This window comes from Citrus clementina, unplaced genomic scaffold (genome assembly GCF_000493195.1).
Source record: "Citrus clementina cultivar Clemenules unplaced genomic scaffold, Citrus_clementina_v1.0 scaffold_3, whole genome shotgun sequence".
Lineage (NCBI taxonomy): Eukaryota > Viridiplantae > Streptophyta > Magnoliopsida > Sapindales > Rutaceae > Citrus > Citrus x clementina.
The window spans coordinates 11,495,087-11,514,315 of NW_006262339.1; the positions used below are offsets into that span (position 1 = coordinate 11,495,087).

Consider the following 19,229-nt stretch of genomic DNA (forward strand, 5'->3'; position numbering starts at 1 on the left):
CATTTTTTTATATTAACTTGAAAAAGTAAAAAACCTTTTTGACCTTTTGTTTTTTCTTGTAATTTTTCTTTTTATTATTGTATAGGCACTACGGTGATTTGTGTCTTTTTTTTTTATAATTAAAATATGATTTTTACCCACAATAATTGAATTGGGTAGACTTATCTTTCAGTAAAAAAGAATCCATAGCGAGCCAACTTATAGAGTTACTGTTCGATTTCGTCCCAACAAAAAGGTCATTTTTAGGTACTCTCTTAAGTATTGTCTTGAGCAATTTGACTTCATGTTTTGCACCCCGAGACGGCATTTTATGGTTGTTTCTTTCTCCGTTTGATATTAAAAAAAAAACTTTATTATTTCCAAAAAGATATGAAATATCAAATTAACAATAAGACAAAATAAATAAGACCAATCAATTAATATATTTATTTTTTAGGGTTTAAGATGCTCTTCTTAATTTTTTTAAAAATCCTAATCTCTTCTTGTTTTTTAAATTTAATTTAAAAATGACTTCTTATAAAAAAGATAATTATCCACCGACCATCTATTTTTTTTACACTTTTTAAAAAATACATAATTCTTAATTTTTTTTTATTGAACTCTACTCGAGACTATATTATTTTACACTTATCCACTTTCATCTTCAAACTGTTAAGAAAACTAACGGAGTATTGTGTAAATAATTTTTTTACCCCAAATATAAAAGAGCAATTATTCATCGACTACTTTTTTTTGTATTTTTTAAAATTACACATTTCTTAATTTTTTTTTACTAAACTTCACTTAAAGTTATATTATTTTACACATATCCACTTCTATCTTTAAATAATGTCATTGTGAAATGATAATTTTATACTTATGATATTAACAAAATTCTAACTGTGTTATAACGAAAGTGGACAAGTGAAAAAAATGTTAATTTCAGATAAAGCGCTGTAAAAAAAAATTTTGTATTTTTAGAAAAATAAAAAAATAAGTGATCAGTGGATAATTACCCAAAAAAATAAAAAAAAATAACTTGATTACCAGTACCAAAATTAAAAACTCAATCTTGCCTACTCTTTTAACAAAGAGAGACTAAAATTTAAAGTTTAATCTTGACTACTCGTTTAACAAAGAGAAACTAATTGAGAAAAAAAATAAAGACTTAAGAGAAGTCAACTCTTGATGTTCTGACACACGTCGAATTATAAAGATTTTTTCAGAGGTCCAAACATTATTATGAATCAGACTTTTGGATTGATTATTGCATGCGACAAGATTTGACGCATGTCGAATTGATTGTTGCTAACTTACAGCAGCTTAACTTAACAATTGCCTTTAAAACACGTAATAAAAACAACTAATTGTATTATTTTATACTTTTTAGGTATTGATAACGAAATTTTTTTGTAAAATACATCTTTCATAAGAATCAGACTACGATATAACTGTGGTACCGTACCATAATTATATCCAACCGTTGTATACACTTGAATTGATTGAGTCTATTGATATCCAACAGCTGGATGCAACTGTGGCACAATACCACAGTTGCACCACAGGTTTCTCCCTTTCATAAATCATATTCAAACAATTCATCACAGCATTAGCCAAATGCTGGTGGATAAATATATTTTTGCATGCTTCATAGATGATTTTGAAGATAATTATTTTTTCTTCTTTAATTCACGAACGGATGATGCCAAATCGCCAATTACTTCTTGATAAAATTTAATAGGTTGAAAACAAAAGATTGGAGTACGAACCCCGTTCACATTAACACTTGCTTCTCTTCAATTTCAGTTTTATAAAGAAGAAAAGAAGAATGCTGGATCCAATGAAGATTTCACAAACTACCCGCCAAAAAATGACAATTTCCTTGGTAACCACATGAGAATTTCTCAATGAGTACAGATATCTGTCAAGTGTCAATCAAGGCATACATTTTTAAGTTGTAACAATTTTGTGTGCCACCGCAGCTGTTAGAAAGACAATTACAGATTGCCAATTAGATCTCCCAGAAAACAATCTCTACCAAAATGGAGACTGCCAGTAGATGGTGGTGAGGTAAACAACACAACCGGTCTCACTCGGATTTCGAAGTAAGAATTTGGGCTTCACTTACAGCTGCGCTTACGGCATATAATGCCATCTTCTTTACCTATAATAAGAAAGATTCTGTAAGTGTGCTGCTGATTCACGTATACCAGCACTTCTGAGTACTCACTACAACATAACAACCCAACGTGATTCCTTCAGAACAAGTCGGTCATCATTGTCATGCATGGTATTGATGCTAGAAGCTAAAAGCAAGACTTGGGGGAGTCTGTTTTTGGTAAAAATCCATCTTGTTTCACAACATATTATGTAGCAGAAAAATAATAATGACAATAAAAGAAAAAAATACCTCTAATTTGTCTTCATTTGCTCTGTGACCTTTTGGAAGCAAACGAAACTCCTCAGTCAACTGAATGCATTCTTGAACATTTTCAGGGGATACGAAGTCGAGGGCCACTTTAATGCAGGACTGCAAAAGAATATGATACAGTTTAAAACTTAATTAGACACATAAATCCAGATTAAGGCCCAGCGTAGAAACTTAACATCATGAGAATTGGGATCTTACTGGTAGTTCTAATAATATAAATTAATATTAAGTCCCCTTCCGAGGTTGTTACAGAGGGGACTGATCCTTAGATCTGACCAACTAGGCTAATCTGTTGGGACAACTACATCGTATCAACTTATCTAACAAATTTACAAAGTTGCAATAATGCTGACTCCAAACATCTTATTCTTTTTCATAATTCCCAGATAAATTCCAAAAACATATGGATAGTGGCTACCAAATTTCTTATGACAATGAAAAATCTGACTTTCATGCAATTACCAAGAGAAATGGGGCTCAAATTGAATAACCTATACAGGAATGAAAATTTTAAGTTGTTTAATATCTATATGGGCTGATGACAAGCAACCAGCAAATCAACAAGAGATGACTAAAGGAGGGAGGAAAAAAAAAAATTGCCTAGATTCCCAATTGACAAGAATCTCACCTTTCTATTTCTCACTTGATGTGGGCATCCAGCAGGAATGAAAACAGCCTCACCAAGATGTTGCTCGAATGTCCAAGGTTCAACATCTGAAAAGTTATTGGAGGTTACACACCAGTATGGCATCTTTGTATAAAGGTAAAAATGACTTGATTGATAATATATCTTACTAAACTCCTCCTTCAGCTGCTTTTTATGTCTCTCACTTAGAAAAAGGGTCTGGTCATGAATGGGGTGAATAACCTGAGGCAAGCACAAGACAATCAACTTAAAACAATATTGATGACAATGATATTGACAGCATTGGTAGGGAATGATACATACAGAAGTCACAGGATGATTATTAATGTGGCGGAATTCTTTCTGATGCTTCTGTAAGTACTCAATCAATTTGGGTACATCCTGCCTACGGAAAATGTCCCAAACAGCACCACCATATACAACATCTGTCATGTGATTATCCAGAAAATTATCTCTTTCTGCATTCACATCGGACTCAATTGATGCTTCATTATCAACTCCATCATCTGAATAAGTTGCCTCCAAAGACCCTTCACCCTTGACAAGTTCTGTTTTCCCTGCTACATCATAAGGATGGTCTTGATTGCACACACTTCCCTCAACTGTTTCATGGTTACCCTCAAGTGCATGGGCAGGTTGAAATTCTTCAACTGCAGCACAGCTGTGCCCTGTATCCATCCCATTTGGAAAGGAGGGATTAGCCCTAGCATCATCCAGACAATTATTATAGCTCTGAATCCTGTTGTCTGGTAAGGACTCTGAAGCTGCATCCCTCTCACCCTGGTCTGGTTTTGGACCATGAAAATCAGACTGCCCCAGAGCAGATTCTCTCCTTTTTGGAGTTAACCACAGGGCATCCAACCCTTTTGAATATTCTCCCTCTTGGGATGTGTTTTGTATGCCATCTTGTTTCTTTTCCTCTAAATTAAAATGCTCCATTAAGGAGTCACTCCCAGTGGTGTTCACTTTAGGGTTTTTTTCTTTTGGAGGTTTTTTTTGTGGCTTCCTTCCCACTCTACCTGATGCATTTGGCACACGACTTGAAAGCTTGTCCAAATCTTCAGCATCATATTTCTTCTGTAAATTTTTAATGATTTTTTGTTGCCATGGGGGAATCTTCACTTCAGCTGTGTGAGTCAGAACATTGACCTAAATGGAAATCCAAATAGAAGACATGACTTTGTAATGCCTAATAGTGGAAAGAGACCTTAACCTTATGGGTGACACTGTAAATCATTTATTAGCCAATACCCATAAGAGTATAAAGAAGAAAATTGTAGAACCCACTAAATTCTATGTATCAGTTATATTAAGAATTTAATATTAGTATGATTGACCAAATTTAAGCTTTTAACAGTGAACCACGATTAAAAGCTTCCCCGAGTCAATAAATAAATCACCATATTTATTTTAATTGGTTTTGTCAGTCACCAAATATTGGCTTTATTTAATATAGTCCAAATATGCGACTAACATCTAGTAGTTCCGCAGGTGAAAGAAAACAAGGCTTATCCTGGATTTGCGAAACCATATCTTACTGGAAAAGACAAAGAAAGGCTAGATAAGGACTTCTACTGTTCGTAACGATAACAGAAGATTCTCATCAGTTATTCAACCTCCAAACTATCACCACCACAAGCATCTCTAAGCGCAATGCAACTGTTAACTTACTTTAGGACATCTCCAAATCTTACAAACCATGTTTTGAGTTAGATTTTCAATAAATTATTATTCTATAGTGATGGAAGAACTAGGAGCATGTAGAAACCAGGAATAATGCCAAAACGGGACCATAATCATGAAGATAAGGTTCAATAATTTATACATAAAAATAGCATACCGCATCAGAAATGTCACAATGTAGTTTCGTCACTGAATCACCTCTTCCAAGTTCTTCCGAAGACCCATAAGCAATGTATGCTTTGGGTCCCAAGTCAGGCTTTAAAACAGCAGGAAGCTTTGTGGCAAGATTCAATGGACCAGATTTTGGATGGGTATAATCAGCAAAGGGAAGCATAGCTATGAATTCAGCACCATGCCTTGGCAAACACTCCTCAAATGAATTTGATGGAGGCCAATCCTTCAACTTCAGCATTCCTGGCCATCCATTCCTGTACCTTCGACCTTCTAAGTACCCCTTAAAGAACTGGAAAATATTAATTTCAACCTGTAGTGCCAAGAGGAAACATATCGTTAGATTGTAGTTAAAACTGGAGGCAACTTCCAGTAGAAAAGTTTTCAAGCTGTTAGAACCTGATTGAGCAACATGAAAGTTAAAGCTATTAGGTGGAATTGTCCAACAAGAAAATGAAACTATGTCAAACTCAAGAATTTGTCAATATATGATTCCTAACAATCTCTTCACATTTAAGCTCAACAAAAGAATAGGCCTAGCATGTGGAGCCCAAGAGGACAAGAAGAGATCCGAGAAAAGATTCTATTTAGGATAGGCTCAACCGGCAAATGAAGGCATATCATTTTCAGATGACTACCAAGATAAAAGGATATATCATACAAAAATTCATCATTCAGCATGCATCACGCCGAAGGAAAGAAAATAAAATTCATAAATGTATGATATCAGAAATTGCAAAAGTGCAGCTTAGCATGCAAAAATCGAAATGCATACCTCACACCACTCCAAACAATCAATGGCTTTAACCTTGTGAGCTTCCTCTTTTAATATCCTCCGTGCCCCGACAAAGGCCCTCCACATGACCATCGGATCCCAACTAAGTCCACAAGTCGTTTCAAGTACGTTTCTGACAATAACTGGTTCCCCTCTGATCCAGTGCATTTGAAAATGCTCAATTGCACTGTTTCCCAATTGGATTGCATTTGGGCAGTACAGATAATTGTCCTGACTGTTCTCTCTATAAGCTGCCTGCCTTACCTCAAGAGGTTTTGTTCCATTTTCAGCAGAATCAACAGGACGACACAAAGAACATCCTTGAGAAACATTGACATCCAGTGAACGATAACTGAAAGTCAGATCTTCTGCAGTCGTAATCAATTTGCTAACCCAATTAGCATCAAAAATGCGTCTAAGGGTAAGCATTTGAGTCCCACAACCTCCCCGTGCTTTGGCAGGACAGGGGATCCTACCATGAGGCTCTGCTCTCCAATCAAGAAATTTACAAGACATATCAGCCACGCAATCATCTGTTCCAAAATTTACAGAATTTTGGCCATTCAATTCTGCCACTTGACCACGCACTTTTTCAAAAACTTGCTGTTGAGAAGATTTTGCTTCCTTATCTCCAGACTGAATATCTTTTCTTATTTCCCAACAACAAGTGAGACAGAGATCATAGGAACAATCAGGATTTGGACAGCTTCTGTGGAAATTGACAATGGATGTACTGCAATTGTCACTGCCATATAGGAAAAGATTATGGTTACAAATTTTATATTGCAATATATTAAAAAGTTATGAATGCAGATGTTTACTTTAACACATAATATTACCACCTAACACAGCAAAAAGAACAGCCGTGTTTCAAAAGAGAAAATAAACTAGTAAACAAAAATGAAGGAACATATCTCTAATGTACAATTCGTACATTGAAAGAGGAACAAGAAATCTGTTAACAGTCTGAACTCCTTTACATAATGTTTCCGCAAAGCATGGATATATGAAATCACATTAGTCACTGCCACTTAGGGAAGCAGAAATCTACCAGGATCAGCAAAGAAAAGCAAGAATATTTCATCAAAGATAGACAATCCTATGCAACAAATCTAATCCTCCACCACAATAAAGACTAGATTTTAGAAGTTAAGAACATGCAATTCAAATATTCAACCAACAAAATTTTTTTCAGGAAAACAATTGCGCAGAAAGAGAAAAAAATAAAGTAGAAAAGACATCAAAGAGTAGATATAAACAAGGTATTAAAAAAAGGAAATCTGAAAGGAAAGAAAAAAAATCATTTCCTTCAAACCTTTCTATCTTCAGGTAAAAGAAATTAAAAATTGCTCTTAAATGGATCTTTGATCCTGATTACTAAGTTTAATTCAATTTAACAGCAAACAAGGTCACTAACTTCCTTTAGCATTAAGCATGAGCCTCATAGCAGACTCATGTCTACCCTGTTGACACAGTACGGGCAATACATAATATAGCATCAACATACTAAAGACAAAAATGTGTTTTCCTCTGATATACCACACTTTTCCAACGATTAGAAGCTGCTGCCAAACAAAGTTTTAAGGATGAAGACACTATGCATTTCAGAGATCATGAGATGATACCAATACACTCGATCATCATCGTCCAGTACAGATCTCTTCACATGATCTTCTGTCAACTGGATACCTATGGAATGAATGGACCAAACACAATGATAAGAATTTCGGCAATCTATCTAGTGAAAAGAACAAAACTTGCAATATGTGATCTTATCCGACTAAAATACCACAGATTTTGGATTCTACTTCCAATTCAGAGTTCTGCTCCTGTTGAATATGCCTCAGGAGAGGTAGCGTCTTTTGTAGCAAGTAAAGTAACTTTTCCAACTTGATATTTTTATCCTCTTCTTGGTGCCCAGCCTATCAGAATCGTATATATTATTTGAAATTATAAAGGAAAAAATGCTCTGAATTCAAACTAAATTATGTTGACCAAATAAAAGAAAAGAAGAAAAAGAATCTGAACACACGAACCAGAACATCTAAATCTTGTTTAAGGCATACTCTGCAATTGCAATTGCCCCTGCAGAAAGGACAGGCAATCTCTATGTCCTCTCTTGTTTTCTCTGGGTACCTAATTCAGTTCTTCAAAAACAGTATCAGGAGTTGCACAATAAATTAGAAAAATAACAAAGCGTCATCTAAAGTAACACTTTCTCTCAACTAAGCATCAAATAAGAAGCAATTCATAACCATGATTAACTTTGTTGAAAACTTGACATTAATGCTATTGTTCTAACCAAAAGATGCTGGGAGAAATTAAACGATAAACAAGTAAATTTACAGTTCAATAGTCATGTTTAAACCAATGGTTGTTTAACTGCACTTTTCAAGAGAAAAAAAGATTTGCAAAATGTAATTATTTTTTGCGGAAATGATATCCTTTTTCTCCCTCATAAAATCAAATAATCTACTGTCCAGGAGTCCTGGTTGTTACATTTTTTTTTTATTTTTTATTTTTATTTTTAATAAGAGTCAGACATTGTTACCACTTTGCAACACATTGATAGCAATAGCGTTTCCTTTTGCAATTGGCACAAACGACAACATCACTCCTATCATTCCTCAAACATTGGTGGCACATCAAACCCCTCTGCTCCTTTTTGCAGCTGGTAGCATCCTAATACAGAAACCCAGTCACAGTAAATTACAAATAAAAATTGGAAGGGTGTGGCATTGACATGGAGAATCAACAGATATGCCAATAAGAACTACAGTAAAAGTAGATAGAAGATAATTCTTCAATCTGCAATTAGAAAAGATAGAATTATAATTCTGTTCTTTCCCCACTTCTGCGTGCAAATAGCACTCCTAGCATACAAAATCCAATTTCCACCAATTTAACCATTATTTAAACAATCTCTCATGCTTCTGGCAAGAAAAAGGTTCAGTTCCACTCATGACATCAGACTATCACAAAGGGGCAGTGATAGCAATAAAGATGTCTGGTTACTTCTATGATCACATACACTTATTGGAAAATTCCAGCTGAATGGCTTACAGGATCAACCAGAAAACAATGCCAATATCTGTTCCCACAACAAAGCCATTTAAAAGCATGTGAAACAATGATCACAATAAACAAAGACAGAAAGGAGGGGGGGGGGGGGGGGCGACATAAGAAAACATGATCATTCAAGCTGGCGCGATTGAACATGATTAATTCACATCATAACTGCCTTAAATTTGATATATAGGCTGTAATCTCTGCTCTAGGGTGAGTTGACATTGGCTAGGTTATGAGTTGCTTTGAGTTTAGTTGGTGAAAACTACCCACAAACGCACTACCTGAATGATTAGTCACACCAAAAGAAAATGTACTATCGGGTATATAAAGTATTCTGTTGTCAGAGAATTGTTGCATGAAAATTTTTAGATATTTACATTGTATGATTGACAAATCAAGGAGCAGTATCGTGTTATTGAGCATTAACTTACTAGGAATGCCAAAACATAAGGTTTACTGAGTACATTTTTCCCAATTCATTAGTTTAAGAAGTTAATTCACCGACAGCACTAATTGACCTAGCCTCTAAATGTTTTAGCAGTGATAAGTGATTATTAACAAGCCGCACAATGGCATATGAGAAATGATGAATTTGGAAGAACTCACGATTGACTCTGAGTTTTCTGATTGGTTGCAAATTTTCCTTGGTCTTCCTCTAGTCCTCTTTTCAATTTTGACAGAGTCATTTGATAACTTGCATGTATTTATATCTCCATGGCCGATATCACTTCCTTCTTCAACCAGACAACCCCTTTTCACTTTCATATATTTTCCCTTTTCCTCTCCTATCTTAGTAGGAGGTCTCTGATTTTGATGCTTCTTCGCTAAAATCCTATTCAAAGCTTTCCCATAAAAAACTGCTCTCTTATTCTTTCCATCCTTTCCTCGGCCTCGCTTGCATGGCTTCTTATTACCACAATCATTCTTCTGCACATCCCCAACCTGCTGTTTTTCTTCTCCTTTTGCCATGCTTGTTCTCTCTAAGCTCACTGGAAGTACATTCTTATGACCAGAACTATTATCACACACAATATTGCCAGGCATTCTGCGATTTTCTTCACTGGTAAGAATTTTGTTCTTTTTTTTAGAACCCATAGGCCTGCCTCGCTTTTTCTTTAACAGTACAATATTGCCTCCGCCTGACAGCTGTTGAATAATTTCTTCGGTACCAACAATTTCCTTCTTCTTCTTCCAACCTTTTGGCCTGCCTCGCTTTCTCTTTAACAGTACAATATTGTCTCTGCCTGACAGCGGTTGAATAATTTCTTCAGCACCAACAATTTCCTTCTTCTTCTTCCAACCTTTTGGCCTGCCTCGCTTTCTCTTTAACAGTACAAAATTGTCTCCGCCTGACAGCGGTTGAATAATTTCTTCAGCACCAACAATTTCCTTCTTCTTCTTCCAACCTTTTGGCCGGCCACGCTTCTTCCTCGGCATGGAATTCACAGCTTCACCTTCAGTTGCTTCAACATTCATTTTCCTATTTTCATCACCTCCACATGTAGTCCTCTTATTCTCTAAATCCAGAGGCCTAAAATTCTGGTCACAGGCATTATCACCTACCAAAATTTCAACAGGCACCTCATAAACAACGCCAGCAAAATGGTTCTTCGTATTGTTAAAAACCTGTAGCCAGGCAGGCTTATCCTTTGCCCCAGCTGTCACACAATCAGCTCCATCACCATTACTAGCTTCAACGTTCACTATCCCGTATTCCTCATTTACAGCAGTAACCCTCTGGTTCTCCAAACCCTCAAGTCTAACATTACTATAATAATCGCCAACACCACATACAATATCACTGGAAATTTCTTGATTACCTTTAGCCAACTTCTGCTTCTTGCTCTTGGAACCCTTTGGTCGTCCACGCTTTTTCTCTGGCTTGACATTCTCTCTAACCACTCCATCACCAAATCTGGCGTTAACTGGCATTCCCCTATCCCTTTGAATCTTCAAACCTGTCGGCAAAATAGTCCCAACAACACCATTGTAAACTCCCTCACCTGCACTATGCACTTCACCAACTGCAGTTGAATGTGCTTGCCTATACTTAGGCTCCACAATCCCATCTCCAATAATTGACTGTTCAATATTGCAAGTAATTGTATCATCACAAACTTTAGCACTTGCAATTTCTTGATTACCTTCAGCCAGCTTCTGCTTCTTGCTCTTGGAACCCTTTGGTCGTCCACGCTTTTTCTTTGGCTTGACATTCTCTCTTACGGCTGCGTCACCAAAACTGGCGTCAACGGGCATTCCAGTATCCCTCTGAATCTCTGAACCTGCCTGCAAAATAGTACCAACAACACTATTGTAACCTCTCTCAACTGCACTACACTGACCTTGCCTATACTTAGGCTCCGCATTCCCATCTCCAATTGGCTGTTCAATATTGCAAGTAATTTTCCCATCACGATCTTCACCCCTTGCAATTTGACCAGGAAATTCTTGATTTTGCTCATCAAAATTTTTCTTTCTCTTATTCTTAGAACCCTTTGGCCGACCTCGCTTCTTCATAGGCCCCTCAATCCCATCCTCACCAACTTTGCTTAACCCTTCAATATCAGCTTGGTAAGCAGGAACCTTTTTCTTATTCTTTGAACCCACAGGCCTGCCACGCTTACGCTTTGGCATTACCAGAGCACTCTTACCATCATTTGCATTTCCACTTGCTGCTATTTCACCAAACAGACGCTCGATTCCATTACCATCATCAACACTCCCAAACAGACCCCCAAACCCTTCTCCACAAAATCCCAAACCCCCATTTCCATCACCACCACCACTACCATTAACTTGACCAAAAAGGCTGCCAATTCCTTCACCACCATTTCCACCACCACTGACTTCACCAAACAAACCCTCAAATAGCTCACTAGCAAAATCCAAACCACCATTCTCACAAGCATTGACACTAGATTTACCCACCTGTAAAAAATCTTCATTCACAAGATTCCCACCTCCATCTTCACCAAACAACTGATGAAAAGCTTTAACATCAAGAATTTCGCCAGCAGCAGCACCACCAGCACCAAACCGACACGTAGCTTCTTCTCCTCCTCCACCTGCAGAAGCCAAACCCACTTGATTTTCCCGATCCCCACCCAAAAGCTGCAAACTCTCCTCATCATCTTCGATTCCACAACCATTTTCACTCTTCTTCTTGTTCTCCATTCTCACTTCTTGTCTCCCTTCCTCACATAAAGTCTTTGCCTGTTTTCAAAGCTCTTTCAGTACAACTCTGTTCCACTCACTCATCATCATCATCTGAAGGCTATGAATTCATTCTTTCTCTCAACAAGCAGAATCATCAAGACTCTGTTTAGATTCATTCTATGAAAATCTTGATTTTTTTTAAAAAAAATCAAAACGGTACGGGTGACACTGTATGCAGTGAGTTAAATGCTTGCCAATGATACCAATACAAAAAATGTTATGGATTCTAGGCTACCAGTACTAGTACTAGCCCCACTAACAATATTAAAATATAGCAGTCCAGACAGAATCTATGGAGACTTCTTTTTTCTTTACTTTTTATTGAGTCATGAAATTAAATTAAAAATAAAATTATGATAAATTTGAAACGGAAATATTTGGGAGACAAAGTCTGAGGGACTGACACCTCATCACACAAATGTATGACTCTGCGAAGAGTGAAGACAGAACAGAAGTAAATGAATGTGTGCGCGAGCCGCGGGGTCCCCCCCCCCCCCAAATACGTACAGCTCGAGCGGCATCTTCATGATACCTATGCAAGTACTTCACTTCCATTTTTACGTACAATGATTTTTTTTTTTAAATTCTTTTTTCATTTTTTGTTTATGGAAATAATTTTTTCATGAATATAATAATAATTTTGAAACAGAAGGGATAAACGGACTAGTTTTCTAGTACACGTGTATATTATTATTCTTGCATGTAGTTACGTGGCACAACTCATCTGATATCGAACGTGTGTTCATCTTATTTGTTGCAATTCATGTGATATCTGACCTGTAAAATAATAATTTTATTTATGAAGTAATAATAAATATCTAAAATTTTATATTTTATATTTGATCAAATAACGTGTCATTGATTAAATAATTGATAATTTTTTATAAGATCTAAATGAATTAATCATATTATCTCATCAACTAATTATTAAATATCGTATCATTTAAGATAATTTTTTAAATAAAAAATTTAAAATATATACCGCTACTCTTATTTATCACAGTTCTTATCATATCTAATCAAATGTGCCATCCAATCATTTGACTCATACAATATTTAACGTGCCATGAATTTTTTAGTCTCAATTCACATAATATTTAGAATAGTGATAATTGACTCTGTCAATTTATCTCATCAGCTCCCACGTTTAATTTAGTTTACTTTAATTATAGAATTACCTTATTGAAAATAATTACTTATTATTTTAATTTCTCTCCCACGTCTCTCTCTCAAATATCAGCATCACCACAACTTGTCTTTTTCACCACCAAATTCACCATCACCCATCAATTAGAGGATGTTCCTGTGAGTGTGAAGTGCTGTAATTCCATTAAAATAATTTGTTCTACGACTGATGACACGTAACTTTAATATCTTGGAATCAATAAAGAATGCAGTCTGACTATTTTTTCTTTTCTTTTCTTTTCTTTTCTTTTCTTTTCTTTTCATTCTCTGATGTTTATAGCCATGATCAAGCACCAGAGACAAGGAGAATAAAGTAAATTTAAAAAAATATATGATGAAAATTGTACCAAACATTGTGATTCACTCCACTTTTTCTCACCTATACTTCTATTACATCTCTCAGTTAACTGGGTATTAGTTTTACTATAATTATTGGATTTGACTTATGTGGATCTAGCTATTTCGTAATCTTAATTTGATTATTAGATTTTTATTGCAATTGAAAACGTTGTGTTGTTGTAATTTTAATATGGTGGTAATGGTGATGATGCAGTTAGAGATGATGAAAATAAACAGTGGGGATGAAGATAATGCTTGAGAGAGAAAATAATAATTATATTTATTGAGGGTAATTTAGGAAATTAGTTAAGTAAATTTGTAACGTGAAATTTAAACAGATAAATTGAGGGGGTTAATTATCACTGCTCTGACGTTTAATGTGTAATCAAGTAATGAGTTAATTCAAAAATAATCCACTGCTCAAAATATAAAAGGAAGTTCAAACTCAAAATTTTAAGAATTAAATGAGACGAAGTGCCAACTCTGAGTGGGAAGAAATGACCAAAATCAAACCATCAAACCAATTCAGCTCAAAATTCAGTTTTGATTTGATTTTAAAACTTCCAAATAAATTGGGTTCAGCACACACACACACACACACATATATATGGACGAAATACAAAGGAAAACCAAAATTTTTAATTTTCAACTGAGCCGAACTGAATTCGATTCGAGTTACAAGTTCAATTCGATTTAGGTCTCATTTAATTGAACGGGCCCACTTCAATTCTTGTTCTGAGAAGACCATTTTGCCAAGTGGCAGTTGACCGTGAAAATTCATATTAATATTGTAATTACATATCCTTGCCCAAAAGTAGTGTGAACTCAGGTTGGTCCAATTTTATTTAAAACAAGCAAGAAAATTTAACATGAATAATCATAATAATAAGCACATTAATGCCAAGTTCAGTCTGAAACAAGAAATGGGAACAAAACATGATTTTAAAACGCCAAGTTTACTCATCTTTCTTTTGCTTTATCCTCTTCTTTCATTTTCTTCTCCCACCGGCGCTTCTTGTAGTCCAACAAGATTTCGGGCATTTTCTCCATCAATTTGGCAGTGTTTGCCCGTTTCTCTGCGGCTATTCTATCAACCTTGTGCCCTTTCCTCTTGGTTTTCATCTCTTTCCTCTCTGGATCATACAGCCAATCCTGCCCTGCCATGAGAACTTCCTTACGGAGTCTGGCTCTGCGACGAGCACTGATGCCGAGCGGCTTCCATGCCCCTAACTCCCAGTAACCCCACACACCCTTGGCTAGTTCATCTTTGTATTTTGCCAACTTCTCCTGCCATGGATACTGGTATTCTGCAACAGCCTTCGCCACAGAACTTGCTGCTTTCCCTGCCATTAACTTACTTCCAGGTTACGTCTATAAGAGAGAAAACAAAAACACCGTGCTAATCAGTTTGACATAATCATTATTATAAACCAAAATATTAAATTTACGAAACGACTAATAAACCTGCTCAAGAGGACAGAAAAAGTTTGAGGAGACTTTTAAAACACACATATTTGACTCCATATCAAAATGTCCGCAACAATACAATAAGTCTCATCCATGTTTGTGGATGCTTAAAAAAGACAACTATTCCTTGAGGGCATTCAATAAAGACCGATTTAATTTGGTCAATACTCATGGGTCAAACCAAACCAAATTTTACCTTCAAGTTTCTACAAAACTTTGTCCATTTTATCAAATCATTAGTGCAATTTTAGAGTTGAAATCCATTTCCCTACCAAGGAAGGACATTGAGAAATCAAACAGGCATGCAAACAAAGTTGCCAGAATACGAACAAGTGGGTTCAATGTTCGGGATAAATCAGCTACATAATATATAATGGCCAGCACTATTACTCATATAGGGAATCAACAGATATGACTATAAGCAGTAAAATATATATATATATATGTAACCGAATCAATAGTAGCTCACAAAGTTTCAGAAAGACTTCATGATGACGACTTAAAACCCTCTCAGGCATTTTATCGAACAACTTGAGCACAGAAAGTGTTAAATTGTCTTACACATAATTAATTTGTAAACCCGCAAAACGCAATGCTGGGGTTTTCTTTTTATGGCAACAGATCGACGACAACGTGCGATTTAAATTAAATTAAATTAAATATATATATATCACGCTAAAGTTGAAATTCATAACCTAAGATTCTGTTTGGTTGCCTAGAAAAAGGAAGAGGAAACAAGCAGAGGCAAATAATACTAGCTTTCGAACGAAAAGAGAAATGTTTTGAGTGTAATGAAACTTACAGAAACCAAAGATGTTGAGTTGCTGAAGATGGAAAGCCAGTCCCTTGGAGCTCACAAAAACCCTCTTGCGCTTCTGGACTTCCGTGTTGATTTTATGGACACCTTTTTTTTTTTAAACCTTCGGAGGAGGATGGGGTCAATTTTCAAAATTACAAATTTTTTTCTTTGTATTTTTTTTTAAATACTGCTATACAGGCCTATAACAGATTATACAAATTTAGACCTTCTTCGTAGCATGTACTCCTTTGAAACGCTACCCAGATAATTATTATTTACAAATAAATTATATAATTAAAATTTTTTTCGTGGCATGTACTCATCTGAAGCGCTGTCTAAACAATTATTATTTACAAACAGATTATACAACAGATTCTTTAAACCCTCCATTCACATTTCGTGAGGAATAAATTAGCTTCACTCAATTATTTAATAATTGAGTGATGATTGAAATTAACTCCCATAATACTTTTATGGAAGCTCAAACTCTTATACTCAACATTATAAGTGCAAGGATTCTCCTACTAGGCCAAAGATCTATTAGTACAGTTACAACATAATTGAATCCAAATAACAATATATTTTTAATATTTTTTAAAAATATTTTGGGCGGCATTTACCATAAAATCAATAAAAGTAGCCCATGACTAAAATAACCCGAAGTAAGATATTTCACAAATGATCATGTCTTATCTGACTTCTAATAACTTTCTCACTACTTGATGCTTGATAGTGCCCAACTATGAGGTATTGCATATTTGATGTCACAGCTATGACTCATAAGCCATAAGCTGCAGTAGATCCATCGAATAGTACCGTAGTAGTGGCGAAAGTGAAAATAAAAATTTCAGTTTGATGGGACAAAGTGTACTTGTTTAAATGTTTGATTAGAAGTATATTCATCGGATAAATTTAAAGTTTAGCTTAAAAATATTAATATGTAAAAAAGAATATTGCAGCAAAAATTTAAAAAATTATATTATTCAAATCTTTAATATATGAAAAAATACGACAATGTTGCATCACTTCAATCACACATCTATCTCGAGGGAAATTGAAAAAAAAAAATCAGAATTTTGCGATCTCTCGAGCCTTTTTGTTATCTAATGAAGTAAATTGTCATACGTGCGTACGTGCGTCTCAGATTGTTGTGGGGCCAACAATGATAATTTGGCAACGTGCATTATTTCCTATTCACTTAACTCCAAAAAAAGAAATTTTCCAATTTTCAAAATATTTTGGAGGTGGCCCCCGCTCTTCTAAGGCTTTACAAATAGTTTCGCAAGTCGCAGCACACAAATTAAGTAGCTCTCTTTTGGTCTTCGGATAATTTTTTTGGTTAGTTAATAATAGCTAAAATAGCAAAAACTAAAATCTGTGATAAAGTAACTTTTCTTTTTTGCTGTCAAATGGCTTATCAATTAGTTAAGTTGGCACAATTTAATATTTAAAATGGGTATCAATGAAATTTTGGTTTAGTAGGAGAACTCTTACACTCAAATCAGATTAAAAGTTCGGGTCTCTATAATAATATTATGAGATTAGTTTTAATCATCTGTATTATGAAGATTGATTTTAGTCCTCCCTTAATTATAAAATAATCGAGTGGAGATAATCTTAAATGTGAGTGTCCAATCTCCAAAATAAAAAACAAAAACAAAAAAAGATTATGGATGGAAAGTGAATTGTGTTGTTATTAGGGTAATTGAAAAAAAAAACATACCTTGTTAGCAATTACTACCCCCCCCCCCAAAAAGTTAACAACAAACTCTTTTTTTTTTTTAAAAAAAAGATAAAAGTATGCATATACCTTTATAAAATTTATTTTTAAAGTAGAGCTCCTTGGATGTTAATAAAAAAACCTACCTCCACAAGTTACAACAAATTAATTTCTTATCAATTGTAATGTTAGAGTTCAATAAAATTTTTGGGTGCATTTGACACACTATATTGCATTACATTGTATTAATTATATTGCATTAGCGTGTTACATTAATTTGTAATGTAATACTATATTTAGTGTAATATGGATTGTATTATATAAAATAATATTATTTTATATTAATATAAAAATTAAATGAATTTTTTTAATTTATTAATTTTTAGGGTTTTATTATTAATTTTTTGAAATTAAGTATTAAATAATACTATAAAAATGATTTAATGAAATACTATTATTAAATAATAAAATATTACAATATTAAGTTATATTACTAATGGTATCATATTATAATATGATTTATTTCTATGTATTATTTATTATAATATAGTATATTCATATTATATTATAAAATAATATAATATTAAATTATAAATTTTACTTTTATATTTTAAATAATAAATAATTAAATAAAATTAAAATACCTCTTAGGTATTTAATTATGTATTATCATTTATTTACTAAATATTTAGGTTTATTACTGTCTCGTATTATTATTTAAATTAAAATTTTTATTTAAATATAATAAAATTAACATTTAATAAATCTACATTTATTATAATTTATTAAATAATAAAACTTAAATGATTATATTTAAAATATGAATAATATTTTAATACAATACAGTTTAAACCCTACTTTTTCATAAATTTATTTTATACACCTTTCTTTGTCTTGCCCACATTTTTAATGCAGTTGAATGCAACTAAAAATTACAACTAAAAGTAAATTAACATAAAAACTGTGTTCTAATTAGGGATGGCAAACAGCGGGCCTGGGCCAGGCTTTTTTCAAGCCCATGCCCAGCCCCTCTGTCAGCTAAGTGTACCAGCCTGGGCCAGGCCGGGCTTGAGCTTTATTGTTTTAAAAATTTAAATTATTGTAAATTTGAAATAAATTAATGATCAACAAGTTATTACAATCATAGATAAATTAAAGAGAATAAATATTTCAAATTAAAATAATAAATAAAGCAAATAAAAACTCACAACTTTAATTTTCTTTAATACTGAATTTTCTAATTCAAACGATCTCTTAATTAATTGATACAAAAAAGAGAATTTAGTATAATAATTTTAATTTTTTTGAATCATAATTAATTTATAAGTTAAGAATTTAAGTTTTCTTTTTTATTTTTAAATTACTTTTTAATTTTAATTATATTATTCTAATTTATAAAATTATTTTTTTAAAAAATAATGGGCTTGAATTTTGTACGGATTATTTTTCTTAGGCCCTTGTCCAAGCCCTCATGGGTGAGGGCCAGACCTAAGCCCACGGACCGGGACTGGACCCAAATAATCTTGAGCCGGCCCAGACTTTTTTACCAACCCTAGTTCTAATGCAAATTATCAAAAGCACCATTTCGCTTTGAGCTAAACGCTACTTACGAAATAGGACGGACTGTTGCGAAAACATTGTGGCTTATCAGCTGATAAATTGTCTCTAGCTGAGAAATCCAGAACCCAAAATGAAAAAAAGCCAGAACCCCCCAGAACCAAACTATAGACTAGAAATTGTCACAAACCT

At 34.1% G+C, this 19,229-nt stretch overlaps 2 protein-coding genes across 2 annotated transcripts; both read right to left on the reverse strand.

Moving 5' to 3' along the window:
- Positions 1-1,753: 1,753 nt before the first annotated feature.
- LOC18047576 lies at positions 1,754-12,286 on the reverse strand. Its single transcript, XM_024187930.1, has 12 exons — positions 9,361-12,286; positions 8,237-8,367; positions 7,722-7,821; positions 7,475-7,607; positions 7,311-7,374; positions 5,686-6,430; positions 4,897-5,223; positions 3,360-4,205; positions 3,206-3,278; positions 3,039-3,124; positions 2,390-2,509; positions 1,754-2,143 (listed from the first exon to the last, which is right to left on the reverse strand). The coding sequence occupies exons 1-12, from the start codon at positions 11,926-11,928 to the stop codon at positions 2,069-2,071; spliced, it is 5,268 nt and encodes a 1,755-aa protein (XP_024043698.1). The 5' UTR covers positions 11,929-12,286; the 3' UTR covers positions 1,754-2,068.
- Positions 12,287-14,357: 2,071 nt separating this feature from the next.
- On the reverse strand, positions 14,358-15,883 carry LOC18047577. Its single transcript, XM_006441029.2, has 2 exons — positions 15,764-15,883; positions 14,358-14,865 (listed from the first exon to the last, which is right to left on the reverse strand). Exon 2 carries the CDS (start codon positions 14,842-14,844, stop codon positions 14,455-14,457), a length of 390 nt encoding a protein of 129 aa, XP_006441092.1. The 5' UTR covers positions 14,845-14,865; positions 15,764-15,883; the 3' UTR covers positions 14,358-14,454.
- Positions 15,884-19,229: the final 3,346 nt, after the last annotated feature.